Source organism: Taudactylus pleione, unplaced genomic scaffold (assembly GCF_031769625.1).
Source record: "Taudactylus pleione unplaced genomic scaffold, aTauple2 ptg000386l, whole genome shotgun sequence".
In the NCBI taxonomy this organism is placed as follows: Eukaryota; Metazoa; Chordata; class Amphibia; order Anura; family Myobatrachidae; genus Taudactylus; species Taudactylus pleione.
In genome coordinates, this window is record NW_028284787.1 from 20,272,033 (window position 1) to 20,289,706 (window position 17,674).

General features: G+C 40.8%; 1 protein-coding gene across 3 annotated transcripts in view; it reads right to left on the minus strand.

Annotated features, from left to right (window-relative positions):
- Positions 1–17,674, minus strand: part of FRRS1L (ferric chelate reductase 1 like) — a 118,378-nt gene that overhangs the window by 69,045 nt on the left and 31,659 nt on the right. For all 3 annotated transcript variants that reach the window (XM_088445665.1, XM_088445664.1, XM_088445666.1), the window contains exon 3: positions 411–495. In XM_088445665.1, coding sequence (XP_088301791.1) covers positions 411–495 — 85 coding nt within the window. The remainder of the gene's footprint in view (positions 1–410; positions 496–17,674) is intronic.

The window sequence follows — 17,674 nt, forward strand, 5'->3', positions numbered from 1 at the left end:
GTGTAGCGCTAACCGAACTCCGTCCGGTCAGCGCTACACTTCACTCGAGTATAAGCCGAGGGGGTACTTTTTCAGCACAAAAAATGTGCTGAAAAAGTCGGCTTATACTCGAGTATATACGGTAGTTTAAATTTTTCATAGAATTACAGGATCCAGGTTCTAACGAAGGGCTTCTATTATAAAGCATAGAATTGCAAAAATACAAAATTAATTTTCTTATATGCAGGCTGTATGTCTGGAATTTTAATGAATAAAGATCCTTGTTGTCGATTGTATTGCATATGATTTATCCTTCTTGTTTGTTTCCAAGCAATTAATAAAGCAAGAGAAGAGTACTAGTACATATTAAATCTGCAAAATTGTCCTGTTAGTTAGTAGCAGTGCAAATCTATAGCATATTGTATACTGACCTAAAGCATCCTTTAGTTCTGCCACAATCGTCTACACGTATCCTTGCAAATGGATCAACTGGAGGAGCCGTGGGGAAAGGATACCCTGCAAAATAAAAATAATTGTATATTTATATTGTCCTTAATAAAGGGTTTATGCTTTTATGAGATGTGAGCCGTGTGTCTAAGAATTATTTTTTTTTTTTACCTAACTGTACTCAATTTACTAAAGGTCGATTTTAAGAGAATAAAAATCAGTCTAAAGGGGCCTATCCATTAGCAGATAAAATTAACGATATATATCGTTCAATATATCTGCTTATGGATAGGCCCTGAACGATGACAGTTGCCCACCCCTGCGGCCGATAAATCACATCTATCATCTCTCCAACACGTTGGACAATTATCGCATATAGCTGTATGATATTAGCAATATCATGTAGTTTATATGCGATAAACGATGAAAGATATTAGCAGCAGCTACAGAGCACTGCAGAGAAAAAAATCCACTCCCTGAATGATGTCATGCGATATCGTTCATCGCTTGCCAAAATCTGTCATGTACATGACAGCTATCGTTCAGCACAGCCACCAGAATTTTCAAGGGATATCTTTTGTCTTTCATCACTCAGAAATACATCTGCTAATGGATACGCTCCTTTAGTCTTAACATTGATGTTGTGTTTCAGGGGCTAAATTACACATTTACTGACAGTTAAAAATGTATATAAAAAAATTGTCTGATAGTAAATTTGTGTTACTGTCCCTAAAACACAACACTGATGTTGTTCGGTTTAGATTGATATTTAATTGATTAAAATCGACATTTAGTAAATTCACCCCGCACATAGCCTCAACAAATAATGGTAGAATTATATAAAAACTGTGCACTGCCACAGAAAGAAAACTTTGCTGTAACAAAAAACAACCAGACAGTAACTGTGTTGTTATAATTCAGCTGTATAGCTATTACAAACGAGTGCTTCTGTATCACCAGGGGTCTTTTTTGGTTAAATAGAATACCTAATTCTATATAATACATTGTGGCAATAGCAGGGTACCAGGCATTCTGAAAATAACGCTTAAGTCGCCTGGCATCCTCTCTTGTCTAATATTGTATTATTTACCATTGACATTTATGTGTAATAAAAATTTGGTGTTTTAATATTCTTAATTATCGCCAGTTGGTTTCATTAGGTGCCACTAGGTTTTCCAATATGTTCCAAAAAGAGCAAATTTAATCTTTGTATATAAGGACAACCAGTCACACAAAAGGCACCTAGAAAGTTGTGGTGACTGCTGGCTAAAGACTTTACAGGATTTCCTCAGCTAGTAGTCAGACATATGCCTTTCATCCATAGGGGGTTAATTCTGAGACATGACATTGGCTTAAGTGGATTTTCCTTTAAGGTCTGACAAGTAGTTGCCCTTTGTTATCTGCACACCTCAAATAGAGCAAATGGAGCTGATTCCTAAATGGTGCCGGTTATAACCCAAGGACTTGGGGGAAACTCAGTGGGCAAATTCCATTAGACAGGTACTCAATCCAGTAGGGAATTTCTATCTGGGTCCAGAACTACAGAAGCTTGACCTCATGAAGCAGGTCAAGCATTGCAGAAAGAGCACAGCCAATCAGACCGGTGAGTTCTACATCTTGCTTTGGATAGGCTTATCGGAGGTTTCAACACCTGTTGGACAGGTCTCAGGAAATGCCAAGGATTAGAACGGCTAAGATGCCAAGGATTAGAACGGCTAAGCTTCTGTGGACCCTATTACTTTATGGACAACTCATATTAAGCTTGGTCCCTACCTTGCTAGCAGAGGCGAGTATGGTGTGGTTTAGTCACTGAGACAGTGCTCTAGAGCAGGGGTGGGGAACCTTTTTACTACCAAGGGCCATTTTGATATATATATTACAGTCAGGTGCATAAATATTGGGACATTGACAGAATTTTCATATTTTGGCCTCTATCCACCACCACAATGGCTTTGAAATGAAACAAACAAGATGTGCTTTAACTGCAGACTTTCAGATTTAATTTGAGGGTAATTACATCCAAATCAGGTGAATGGTGTAGGAATTACAACGGTTTCTATATGTGCCTCCCACTTTTTAAGGGGCCAAAAGTAATGGGACTATCAACTCAAAAGCTATTTCATGGACAGGTGTGGGCTATTCCCTCGTTATTTCATTATCAGTTAAGCAGGTAAAAGGTCTGGAGTTGATTCTAGGTGTGACATTTGCATTTGGAATCAGTTGCTGTCGACTCTCAATATGAGATCCAAAGAGCTGTCACTATCAGTGAAGCAAGCCATCATTAGGCTGAAAAATCAAAACAAACCCATCAGAGAGATAGCAAAAACATTAGGTGTGGCCAAATCAACTGTTTGGAAAATTCTTAAAAAGAAAGAACGCACCGGAGAGCTCAGCAACACCAAAAGACCCGGAAAACAACTGTGGTGGATGACAGAAGAATTATTTCCCTGGTGAAGAAAAACCCCTTCACAACAGTTGGCCAAATCAAGAACACTCTCCAGGAGGTAGGTGTATATATGTCAAAGTCAACAATCAAGAGAAGACTTCACAAAAGTGAATATAGAGGGTTCACCACAATATGTAAACCATTGGTGAGCCTCAAAAACAGGAAGACCAGATTAGAGTTTGAAAAACAACATCTAAAAAAGCCATTACAGTTCTGGAACAACATCTTATGGATAGATGAGACAAAGATCAACTTGTACCAGAGTGATGGGAAGAGAAGAGTATGGAGAAGGAAAGGAACTGCTCATGATCCAAAACATACCACCTCATCAGTGAAGCATGGTGGTGGTAGTGTCATGGCGTGGTTATGCCAATGGAACTGGTTCCCTTGTATTTATTGATGATGTGACTGCTGACAAAAAGCAGCAGAATGAATTCTGAAGTGTTTCGGGCAATATTATATGCTCATTATCAGTCAACTGCTTCAGAACTCATTGGACGGCACTTCACAGTGCAGATGGACAATGATCCGAAGCATACTGCAAAAGCAACCAAAGAGTTTTTTAAGGCTAAAAAGTGGAATGTTATGCAATGGCCAAGTCAATCCCCTGACCTGAATCCGATTGAGCATGTATTTCACTTGATGAAGACAAAACTGAAGGGAAAATGCCCCAAGAACAAACAGGAACTGAAGACATTTGCAGCAGAGGCCTGGCAGAGCATCACCAGGGATGAAACCCAGCATCTGGTGATGTCTATGCGTTCCAGACTTCAGGCTGTAATTGCCTGCAAAGGATTTGCAACGAAGTATTAAAAAGTGAAAGTTAGATTTAGTATTGTTTAGTTTGTCCCATTACTTTTGGCCCCTTAAAAAGTGGGAGGCACATATAGAAACCAATGTAATTCCTACACCGTTCACCTGATTTGGATGTAATTACCCTCAAATTAAATCTGAAAATCTGCAGTTAAAGCACATATTGTTTGTTTCATTTCAATGCCATTGTGGTGGTGAATAGAGGCCAAAATCTGAAAATTCTGTCAATGTCCCAATATTTCTGCACCTGACTGTATATATATATATATATATATATATATATATATAAAACGTCCAAGTTGGGCGGCACTCATGGCAATAATGTCACAGGACACAGGCGTAGCCAACGTTTCAATGTTTATCCAAACATTTTCCTCAGGGCATAAACATATTTTTGGATAAACATTGAAACGTTGGCTACGCCTGTGTCCTGTGACATTATTGCCATGAGTGCCGCCCAACTTGGACGTTGTTTATTGTAATCCACCTGTATTGGCTTACGTGAGGAAGGCACCTGCTTTACCACTTCATTTATTTAGAGAGGAGTGCTGCTGGAGTGAATTGTTATATATATATATAAACATTATTTGTGGGCCCGGTGCTGGCCACAACCCCTCCGCCGGTGATTACAGCTATGCCAGGAGCATCCTGAGGATGCTCCTGGGAGCTGTAAGGGCAGCAGTGTGACAGTCTGAGGCGAACCAAGGATGCTCCAGGCGGCACTGCTGCATAGATTCTGGCTGCAGGGTACCATTCTAGGCACCCTGCTAGCCAGATGAGGCTAGCAGAAAAAAGCTCAGAGGGCCAGACCATATGATTCCGGGGGCCTTATACGGCCCCTGGGCAGGAGGTTCCCCATCCCTGCTCTAGAGCAATAGTAACTATAGCTCCTATAGAGTGGGTAGTTTAATAGGCTCTCTATGCAGTGAACCATCACCAGTGATATTTACTTGTATTCATGTGCCATATTGTGATATAAAATAAATGTGCTTTTGCATCTTTTCAGTTGTCTTTGCATAAGTGATTATAAACTCACAAAAGGTATCCGGTATCCTCATCTTTAGTATTAGGCTGACTTTATCAGACCGGCACAGTTTCCTTATACAAATGTCCAACACAAAGAAAATAACCATTACAAAGCATTCTTTATTAGTGGGTGAGGAGTTAAAGCAAACATCGTAGAAGGCAGCATGTAAAATGTAAGAGTTCCTCTTGTAAGTATTTAACAGTGTGCCCAAGCAGTCACCATTTCTCATTACATAAGATTTTTGAAAAAGTACTACATTGTTTTAGATGTCTATTTATTATGCTTAGACATATTGTCATATTGTATCATTTTTTATTGCACGAATCAGAATGTTGTACCGGCACTATTTATCGTGTCATACTGCTCTTCCCCAGCAAAAAATACCTCCTCCACGATATTTTCCAATTCAATTCCAGCCTAATACTGACAGCAAAAGGAGTGGTATTATGTGTATGCGCAAGTGATACCTGCACAGGGACATATCTTTTTTTTAACCCAGCAGTGAACTAGCAAAGTCTCTGTCTTCACCAGTGCCCACTGCCAGGTAAAGCTAACACCATCCTGAGATGGCATAAACTAACACGGAAAGCTAACCTTTTCACCACTTGGCAAAGTGACTAAAGGAGCCTATCCATCACCCAACTTAGTAAACAATCCGACCAAAACCAGGAGGTTTCGGTCGCATTGTTCACAAAGTCGGGTAATGGATAGTCGGCAAGGACCAGCGATGTGCGTGCACGCTGGGTCCTTGCTGACCCCAACTATCTACTGAACATGCCCGTCAACCTGACGACGCTCGTCAGTTTCGGCATGTTCAGAGATAAGAGGTCGGGATCCTTCACTGAATGACATTCAGTGAACGCCGTTCAGTACGGGCACCGCACCTTGTCGACCTGAAGGTCTGAACGCTAGATGTTCAGTCTTTCAGGTCGCCTAGAGGATAAGCCCCTTTAGCCACCAGCCCACATATACACTCTTCTTTAGGGTGAAAGTACACTGCTTCATGCTACCTTTTGCATACATGTTTAATAAGGTCTACTTTTGATATGTTTTTATATTAAGTTTAAGTTGCTTTAGTTTTTGTTTGTCGTTGATATTACACTATTGGCAGTACTCAAAATGAGTACTCTCTCTCAAATTCACCAATTGGTGATAATTTATTCCAATCAAATTTGTCTCCATAGTGACTGAGTTATTTACATAAGTGTATTTTGGTGTCCAGAAAATGGCTGTTGCTTGTATGTCAGTAATAGAGATACACTGTAAGATAGAAATTAATTTACCTGATTTTCTCAAAACTGTATTCCCCTCAGCAGAGTGAATAAACTAGGAGTTTTACAAATATGCCAAATGTACCTTGCTGATAGAGACAGATTTCTGCACCTTGAATTTATTAAGAATCATGTCTGTCCGAGATTGCATTCCCGGGCGTGTTTCTCCTGATTTTCAAACATGGAGATTTACAAATGGCAAACACGGTTGTGTAAACACTATTTGATATGTAAAACACGCAGATACAAGTAAATACACCATCGAACCAACTCGCAAATACTTTCCATAGAAAGGAATACAACACATGGATTTACCATGAATCATGTTTACATTAAAAAAAAAGAAAACAAGTATTCTTATATTGGGCACACACAGATTATATAATTGTTATAGTTTTACATTCATTCACAAGATTCTGGCAATCACTCTCATTTTAAAACTTAAGTTCTATTATCTTATTTAAGATTTAATATAGAGGTGAAATATAAATCGTAATAAAACAAAACTCGTGACAACTATTGTCCAACCGGACACTAAATAAAGTATTATAAAATTGTGACTGTAGAATTTAGTTGTTTAGAATAATCTCTTATTTCCGTATTGTATAATTTACCCTGTGATTTATATTTCTGTAAATTAATTAATCACTTGTTATCAGGGTATACTCATAAAACAGGAATAAAGTTTATGTCTCCATTACCGTCTTTGATGTCTTTTATTCTTATTATATAATAAATTATAAGTTACATCCATGATTATTTTTAACCTGTTAATTTTATGCGAATCAGGATTGTCACTGATAGATAATATTCATCAGTATTCATATGCAGGGAGGGCGGTTCCAGTGGAGCGCAAGCTCCAGGCACCGAAGGTGCCCGGAGGCACCGCCCATTGTGTACCCGGCAGCTAAGCTTATAGCCTGTCAGGCAGAGGTGGGCTGGGCCGGTGGGCAGCGCCATGCGGGCCGCGGGCAATCTGTGTCTCTGTGACACAGCTGCACCACGCATGTAGCGCTGACCGGACGGAGTACGGTCAGCACTACACAGTGACTGACAAACACACAGCCGCCGGCAGCAGTGTTTGTTTTAATTAGCAGCCAATGAGAGTCTATCAGACTCTCATTGACTGTTGCCTCGCCCACTGCCGAAGCCGCTACATCTTCCGGCTCCTGCAGTGGGTAATAGGAGAGACGTCATGACGTCTCTCCCATAATGTAGAGGGGGCCAGCCCGGGAGGACGGAAGGAGGAGTGGATGGCGGCGGTGGAAGCGGGGATTCAGGTAAGTGGGTTTTTTAACATTTTATTAAGTGTGTCTACTGGGGGGGCACTACAAGGGGGAGACCATTACTGGGGGCCCTACAAGGGGGATGACTACTACTAGGGGCACTACAAGGGGGGGGGCTACTACTGGGGGCACTGAAAAAGGGGGGGACTACTACTCGGGGCACTACAAGATGGCACTACTACTAGGAGCACTACAAGGGGAGGGGACTACTACTAGGGGCACTGCATAGGGGGGAGGGGACTACCACTACTGGGGGCTCTATATAAAGGGCAATACTGAGGGTACTGCATAGGGGGGGGGACTACAACTGGGGCCACTATTTAATGGGCACTGCAAAAGGGTTACTGCATGGGGGGGACATTTATTAGGGAGAGAAAACTGACTAAACCCCACCTCTACTCTCGTTAAATTCACTATACCCTTATTTAGATATAAAACTTCAATATCATGCATAGCTCTGGGTTACTGTTACATGAGAATTGGTATGGTTTATTTGCAATGCCTCCAGAGTGACACCAATTAGGAGGATGTCAGATATATACTTCTCCCATAATAATAAATTCCATTCTATTAGAATGCAAATGAAAGAACTGGCTAAGTAACCTGCACTAAATTAGTTCATCATACTGAGGAAAAGATGACCAGTTACAGGAACATTTTAACTCAGTGTTCCTATTTATATTTGTTACACATCAAGGTGTGTTTTCATACATGGTAATGAGCTATAATTATTCTCTATATACCGGATGCAATTAGTGTCTTCTCATTTATAGCTGCTAGACATCATCACGTTCTCATAATAAGCTGGATCAAACATTTATTATAGATAGAGTACTCAATGTCTCATAGCAATTTGGATCAGGTATTACACCATAGATTGTGGCATCTAGAGTTCAACCTCAGCTTAATTATAACTGCACCCTAAGGGCTCTCACTCTCGGGCCACATGTAGATCTAATTCAGCAATGTGCAGGTGTTTTGTGATGCAAACATGTTGTGGTGGGCTATCCAGGCTCATGTCACAATGCCTTTATCAGAAAGAGGAAGAGAATACCTGCAGCAAACTTCTTATTTTCTATATATTCAGTACTGTTTGTTTAGTATATCGCTTACCAACATAATTACATAAATACAGCTGTATGTGATCAAGCCCAGCAGGGGCGAAACGCGCGTCATACCTACGTCACTTCCAGGTACTCGTGGTGCGCACACGAGTCCCGGCAACAGGCACCGTTACTGCAGGAATCAGCTGCTGAGATCAACCCATTATACCAACACATCTACACAGGTACACTCTCTTCAACGCTCTCTCATCCGGATGCGCACCGCCCTGACCGCCCTGCAATGTTTTTCTAACAACAGGGTGGTGGACGATAGCAAATCCCAACAGCAGAAGCGTTTCTGCACTTTACCTCTGTCTGCCCTACCAGCTGCTCTCTCACCTCCCGTTCTCTGGAATTAGCATCCACACGGGATAGAAGCAGTTGGAATTTAGGTGCCAGGCAATCTTTCATCAAAGTACCTATTATATCCAGATATTCACAATCACTGGAGGAGATGTGCCAACTCTGCTATTTCTTTATAAATTATTGGAATGATATATAATGATATCTTGAAGAATTATTAGAGATGTGTATACTATGTGTTTATTCTAAGTCATAACAATTATTATTAGTGTTTAAATCAGAAAACCTGGTACTGCTATCCTTTGCAGATCTTTTTGTATTATTGTGGCTAAACAGCTGTCTAGGAAAACCAATTTTTATTTAAACAGGGTGACCATCTGCAAAAAACAGAAATATTGGAAAACATGGCACTGTTATAGATGCACATGTGATATTACACCATCTCTATGCAGCATCTGAGCTTGGATAAAATCTGTCATCATAGATAGATTCTTTTGAAGATTACTTGTGCTCCTTATAGCCTGTATAGGATTTGTATTCAAAATACAATATGGAAAACCTGGTACTGTCTAAAATGAGCTATGTGTGAGTTCATCATAGGCTCTTGATTTCAGTGCATTTTTTCTTCTGATATCTGTGGAATCATCTGTGATATTATCAATGGACATATATTATTTGCTCATCAGAAAAATTTATGGTCGAGACCACTGCTTCTTTATATAAATATATGTTGATTTATATGCTGCGCATGTATGGGCATAATAATATCTGACACTATAACACCACCTTATTAAGATCATCTAATTTGTTAACAGGTCCGTTTCTGACTATACATGATCTCACTCTCTCTGATTACCTGCGAAAATGGAAGATATACGTATTACATTTATCTTAACATATGTGCCTTTATTAATATTGTACTAAGCACCTGCATTTGGAGCAGAGGTGCTATCTACACATAAAAACTTTTGCCCAACTATTAAGGACTTAATTCTGGGGACATTTCCCCACTATCAATTTTGATAGAGATTTCTTGTTTATTTGTAACAAAGATAATACAGAAAAGTCCTTTATCTTTATGCTCTTTCCTTGTATTTTTGCTTTGTGTGTTTTTTTATGTGTCTATGTTTATATCTTTTTAATGCATATCTAATAAAATATCTTCTTTTAATAAAACTAACAATTACACAAGAGTGCCCCCAAAAAGAGGTTTTCTCTTTTTTGTTCTGTCTACTTGACAAAACCTTCCCCTAAAAAACAATGCCTTTATCCTCAGTAAGTCATCCATCCAGGAGAAATTTGAGGCCGGATAAATGCCAGAGGGATGGTACACATTACACTGTCACAATAGTTTAGCTGTAACACCATTTCTTTTTCTTTTTGGCTTACAAGTGATTCTGAGTAAGGCTGTTGCTCCTAGCTTCTGACTTCGTTGTTGCTTCCAGATTCTCCTGTTGAGCACAATAAAAATAATGCTCAAGACCACTAGAATGTACTTTTGGGATATTAAAAACTAGGTTCTGTTCTCTTGTCTGGTGGAATTTTGTTTTATTCTCCTTTAAAAATATTGGGCATTGTGCTCATCTACTGTCTATTGCATAGTCTGTGCTTTCAACAAAATCTCAGACTTTTCTATATTTTGTAAGTATTAGGTATACCTTTGATAACTGTAAATGTATTCCTATATTTAGATAGTCTGGATGTGTTCAGACCAAACTAGCACTAAAATGGTGTTGCTTAAAATACAGAATTTATATTCCCTAAGATTTGCACACAATAGACTCCAAAGTTTTTTTTTTTGTCTGCAACAAACCTTCAGACAAACAATATTCAAATAACAAATGTAAACTGATTTACAACAACAAATAACAATAGGTATATAGAAACTTTGACACCATTTTTTTTAGTTGTTTTTTTTTGGCAACTAATAATGAACGCTTTTTTTACCACCATTTACATTCGCAGCCAATGCCTAGGTGCACCTCTATTGGACCTGGGTACTGGGGCACCACCTCGGGAGTGGAGTGTGCCTCTGGGTGGTGTGGTCACAGTGGTGGTGGTGAGTGACATGCTGGCAGGCGATGTACTGGAGCTAGCTTGAGGTAAGCTATCAGTTAATTGCCTATCCAAATTTAATATTGTGGAAATAAGGTCACGAGAAGCATTTGATTGGGATTCCACCATCCTTAAAAATGTGTCCTAGAATCTATTATTCAATTCAGAAACATAGCGTGGAAATATAAGTGACAATACCAACAATGAGCGCTATACATAGAAATATAAAAATCTATATAATAAATAAAACTGATGAAGAATATAGCTAGTTCAGAAAAAATAAATATTTATCCCCTTGAGGAGATCACCTGTGCAGTAGGTGTCTCCCAATGTACAATAAATAATAAAAAATGATGTACATAAATCATGGAGTAGCGTTATAATGGTAAATAGAGTTGAGTCGAGGTTTAGTAAGTGCCGGAGATGATTTAAAGAAGTATTCACTTTAAGCAATTCCTTTTCTGCTATTAAGTTCCACAAGATGATATGTCTGCAGACCTCACAGTCAAAGCATATGGTCTAATAGAGCATAAGTCAGATGCTAAATGCTCCAGATCTTACTGGGTTGAATCCATGCGAATGTGTGGAGCAGCAGACAACGGTTTGCAAATATCAGCTGAGCAGTACCTTAGCACCAGCTGGCTCGAAGGGAACAGACGTCTGTGAAGCCCAAACAAGCATGCGGCTTGTCTGCGTTGAAGGGTAAAAACTGAATGCTGGAAGCCGCTGATGTTTCTAAATAGCTCCCGGCTTCAGAATGTGTATAGCAGCAATATCCTCCGCACTTACAACTCCCTAATAGGTCATCAGTTTGGCAAGTGCTGAGACCCTTACACGTTTCTCCGCTCCATGTACCAGCAGTTTCAACGTGGTTGTTACTACTGCGTGGTTCGTGTTTATTCGTTTTGTTGTTTTACCAAGACCATGGATGAATATAGGGAGAAGCGGACCAGTCCAGGTAATGTAGGAGAGTATGTATTGTGTTTATTTAAACATTTCTTTACAGGTGAACTACAGGTACTTGTGGGCCCTTAATGCCCCACATGCTGGTACTTGTGGTTCTCCAAGTACTAGCATGCGGGGGAGGCTTCCTGGGACCTGCAGTTCTACTGTATAGACAATGTTTTTAGTCTTCTTTTATTATACAACACTTACACTATCAACCCACCAGGGGTGGCAGGGATAGCCTAGGCCAGGGGTGCCCTGGAGAGGGAGACCCCTTTACTGGGGGGATCCCCAACTCCCCTGGCCTTGGCTGACAAGTGGTCAAGGCTGATGCTACGGCCGGGGGGCCCGGTGAAAAGGCTTCCCTATCTGTGGCATCAGCCCCCCGCTAGAAAGGTGCTGGTTTTGGAAATTACAGGGCAACCATATACGCATTTTTTTTCCCCTGTAATTCCAGAACCAGGACAGGATCAGAGCGCAGTGCTGGTTGTGCTAAGTACAGGGGGTACCCTACGCAATTTTTTCCCAGTACTGGCTATGAAAGTCCGGGACTGGTTCTGTTTTAGGGGGGACCCCCGTATTTTTTTTGTATTAATTTAACTCTTTCTAAGCTTGTTACAGTAAGATACATGCATGCATCTCATTGATGTATGCATGAATCTGTGTTAATCCGACATGCTCATGCTGAAATCGAAAGCATGAAGCAGGTCTATTCATTTTGGGATTTGAAGTTCGATTTTGTGTTCGATTTCAAATCGAATCATTTTAAATAAGGGATTTGCGTGTTGGTCTATGTAAAAGTAACAATGTTTTTCCGTTGTTCGATTTTGAGTGGGATTAGAGAAAAACTTGGTTTTATGTTCGATTTGAATTTGCCTTTAGTAAATACCCAGATGCAAAATCGAATGTAAATCGATTGCAAATTGAATGTAAAATCACTCAAAAATCAAAATCGACCTTTAGTAAATTTACCCCTTAATGCCAACCTATACTCTCATATTGAGCATAAGTTGTCACCCGGAAATGAAAATACTAACATAAAGCACATTGGACCTTATTCAGAGTCGGTCACGAGTGCCAATGCGCTCGTAACCGACTCAATGGTTAGGCCTACGCACGCGCAGCGGCCGCACTGCGCAAGCCCCGGAGCGTCAGAGAAACTCTGTCGCTCCAAAGCTCGCTACCAAAGGGGCAGCTGTCGATGTTGATCGACAGCTGCCCCCGTTTGGTAGGCGGGCCGGAGGGGGTGGTTTCCAAAACGGAGGCGTTCCTTTACGAACACCTACCGTTTTGTGGGTGGCCGCACTGACATCATCAGTGATGTCAGTGGGGAGCTTCCTGCTCCATCAGAGCAGAAAGCTCCCTGGGGCTTACGAGTGTCCAGACCCAACCTTAGGGTCTGGTCGTAAGCCCCGATGGTGATCACCATGGCAACCATCAACCTGGTCGGTCGTTAAGCTGTGGGTGGTAACACAGCTTAACGATCGACAAGGAGGCGGCCATTCAGGATGCCAGCAGCCGCCCTGATTCAGTGCGACCGCTTGCACCTAACGACCGCCTCTGAATGAGGGTCATAGTGCCAACCTATTTATTTTGTGCACATAGTGCTTATACAGTATATCCGATGTGAAGAATTAGTAAAATCAATATATATTGGACATATAGTGCTATACTCCCTTGCGAATATAAAATACACACTAGTGTTCTCCCCAGGCTGTTTTCTGCGGGCGCATCCTGCCACCCGGCACTTTCCCCCGGCAACCCCTGCTGTGGAATGCTGGCATCTGAAGTAACCGGAGGCTAAAGAAGCCTCCGATCGCTTCAGAGGCAAGCATTCCCAGTGATGCACTGCGCGGGTGACGTCATAACGTCAGCCGCGATGTGAGGAGCCTGCCCCGTGCGCCTGCCTGATCTAGTTAGATCAAGTCTGCACAAGGCAACGGGAGTGGGAGCGCGAGTGGTAAGCAAGTAAAGGTAAGTTCTGGGCTGGGACCAGGAAGGGTCTGGGGCACTGCCTAAGGGGCACTATTTAAGCCTGGGGGCACTGCATAAGGGACCAGCCTGGGGGCACTGCATAAGGGACACTGTTTAAACCTGGGGGCACTGCATAAGGGGCCAGCCTGGGGGCACTGCATAAGGGACACTATTTAAACCTGGGGGCACTGCATAAGTGACACTATTTAAACCTGGGGGTACTGCATAATGGGCCAGCCTGGGGGCACTGCATAAGGGACACTATTTAAGCCTGGGGGTGCTGCATAAGGGGCCAGTCTGGGGTACTATTTAAGCCTGGGGCACAACATAAGGGACCAGTCTGGGGGCACTACTTCAGCCTGGGGGCACTGCATAAGGGCAAAGCTAAACTACAGGGGGCAATGCATAAAGGGGAAAACTACAAGGGGCACTGTATAAAGGGCACAAATATAGGGGGCACTGCATAATGGGCACTTTTGACTGAGAGTCAGGGGGTAAGCAGCCTGAGACCTGTTGGGCTGCATTGGTAAGGGAGTTACCCCTTTTCCCGGCGCACGCATAATTGCGAAGGCCCCCACATGGCTACTTTTAGATGCCACCCGGCTGGAAAAAAATTCTGGGGTGAACCCTCACACAATACCAATAGCAACATTGATAAATGATTTACATTGACTACTTATGGAATTGGCTTAGATAATATTTATATTTAATATAAACACAAGATATAGAACCAACATAACAGAATCCTAGGACTTTAACCTATATTAAGTTGTACATGAGAAAAAAGCCAATTAAAGTCAATGATCATAATTTTAACTCACTAAGCGGGAGATTTAATAAAGCTTGGAGATAAATAAAATTGTGAGAGATACAGCACCAACCAATCAACTCCTGTCATTTTTCAAACACAGCTTGTAAAGTGACAGTTATTGTAGGAGCTGATTGGTTGATGCTTTATCTCTCACAATGTTATCTTTCTCCAAGCTTTATTAAATACCCCCCTTAGTAATGTCATGCATGACATTGGTTCATTACATTTTTGTTTTTGATTTGATATTATTTCACAATATTATTTTTCTATATTTTGCCTCATGAGATATTAACATTAAAATTAAAAATTGTTCTAAATGTAATAATATCCCTTCACTGTACCTTTTTCATTGAATTTGTAATCCATGAGTGTCCATTATAAGAATATGTATATATTTTGTATTAATATGTTCTAACTTATTCTTAGGTGCACCTCCCCATGTATAAAATAATAAATTAGCAATATAAAGCAGACGATAGGGTATAAGATAATCAAACAAAATAATTCCTGTGCAGACACTCCCTTTTTTGCACCTATGGTAGCTACGCCCTTGACAATTTGCAATCATTTCATATCTTTCTCCTTGTACTTTCCTACAATTTTATCCTGCTCCATTTTCATTCCTCACAAAGTGAAAATAGCCAGCTGTTGTGGAACCTGGGGGTCTTTCCTGGACCCTCAACGAACTCTTGTCAGTGACCTTCAAGCCCCTTATTAGCTGCTGATGGCTGGAGGGAAATTGCACATACACAGGTTGTGGGTACCAAACTTCTGTTTAATCAGTCCAAAACATGAATTTTTATAGCACTTCTGGTTACATATGTGCCATACAAGCTGTAAATCTGCCAGAGGCATTTGGTAAACTTTCAACCAAAGTGTTCTGCTTTTTTCTGCATTTACAGTTAACTGTCATCCTGTGGTCAGTTTCCAAGAAGTTAAGCTAAAACATTTGAATAACACCTTATGTCCTTATATGTTCATCTGTGCATCATACTTGTCACGTTTGCATATTTCAGACAAGATGGAGTCTGTTTGAACAAGATGGCTTCTGACTTTAATGTTGTCTATTTCTATGTCAGGTAAATACTATTACTGTAACTGAACCATAAAACGAATATGAGTATAATTGCATTCCACAGTGGTCTGTTTCTATGATATCTATAGAATGATGCTTTCTATAACAAATAGTAGCCTAAATAAGTGATTATAAATTAGGAATGAGTGGGTCCAGTTCTCAGAGAACCTGACCCACTCGAATATAGTGGATCAGAGTAAGATCAGAGTCAGGCTCGGGTTATCCTGCCTGACTCTGAATCCAAAATGAGGCAAAACGTCATCCTCCCGCTGTTGGATTCTCACGGGTTTGGGATTGTATACAAGTCCCTCCCCGCTGTGATCTGCACCATTTGAGTCCCGGGCTGTCGGGCTGTGCTGTGCTTTGTCCAGGTGGCTATGTTGTCCAATCCAGCGGTGTGCAGAGGTGTGCTGTGCTCTGTCCAGGGAGCTGTCTTCTCCAATCCAGGGGTGTGCTGTGTTGCCACTCCAGGGCTTTGCTGTGGTCCTTCCAGGGGGCTGTGTTGTCCAATCCAGGGGTGTACTGTGCTCTGTCCAGAGGGATGTGTTGCCCATTCAGGGGTGTGCTGTGCTCCAACCAGGGGGCTGTGTTGTCCTATCAATGGGTGTGCTGTGCTGTCCATCAAGGGTTGTGATGTCCAGGGTTGTGCTGTCCCATCCAGTGTGCTGTCCATCCACGCCTGTAAAAAAAAAAAAAAAGTCAATAAAAGTAAAATAAATAAAAAAAGTAAAAAAAAAGTTAAAAAGTAGATTTTTTGTGCTGTACCCCAGTGTATCCATATAAGCACTGTGACACTGCAAGCCCCTCAGTATATCCATATAAGCTGTGATGCTGCTGGCTGTACCGCAGTGTAATAGTCAATTTCATACAAGTATTGTTATACTGTAGGTCATAGCGCAGTGTAATATTCATACAAGTATTGTGATGTTGTAGGTCATACAACAGTGTAATATTCATAAAAGTATTGTAATGTGGTAAGTCATACCGCAGTGTAATATTCACACAAGTATTGTGATGCTATTGGTCATACGACAGTGTAATATTCATACAAGTATTGCCACGTTGCCAGCCGTACCGCAGTGTAATATTCAATTTCATACAGGTATTGTGAAACTGTAGGTCACACCACAGTGTAATATTCATACAATTATTATGACGCTGTAGGTCGTACCCCAGCGCATTCACATAAGCAGTATGACTCCACAGTGTTATGAATTTCTAATAATCTATACACACTATATGTAGCTGTTTAGAGTAGCGTACGCATATGAAATAATTGCTTTCCAGACTTTGAGTGTGGTTCCAAAGCACAAAAGTTATTATTCACATAAAAAGCATTCAGTTACACGCTGTGATCTAAACACAATTAGCGCAAAAGATGATACATTAACAAGGTACAAACCAATACTTACGCATGCGCACTAGCCAGTATGCAGTATTTCAATCCTGAATCTGCGGTCACCATCACCCAAGGATATGGAGGAAATGACTGCCTACTGCCTCAGCTCACAAGCCTATATTCATTACAGGTTTCAGAGACAACAAAGGCACAGAATAACAGATGCTCATTGGTTCTGGCTTCAGGTCACTCTGTTCATTGGTTAGTTCATATGGTGTCATCAGACGAATGGATCAGCTTTCCAACTGCTTCTTTGTGTAAGAACTAATAAAGAAACACTACATACAGAGATACAATATAACCTATAATTCATATCTTGTGAATGCCTGCTGCGATCTCCTTGCCGATAGAACCGAAAATCTGCAAATAAACAGTGGTTTAGAATGGCACCAAACATGGTCTGCTTATCATGTACTAAACCTTAGATACCAAATATATGTATTTCACAATAGACTTGATAACGTATATAAAACTTCTAATATTAACCTTAATGCTTAGGGAACCTTTTTATAAGTTTTGGTATGTGTAAGTGTGAGAATATTGCGTAGTTTCGCTGATATGTGTGGTGCGTTTATGTGTTTTGTGCTTTGATAAACATCGCAACTGTGCGCTGTGCGTCTTGTATATTTATATGTTTTATTTAATGTGTGTATGCATGTAAGTCCATGTGTGTGTTATTTGTGATGGATTAATATATTATCCATATCTAACATATTTTAAAACGACAGTGCAAGGTGTTA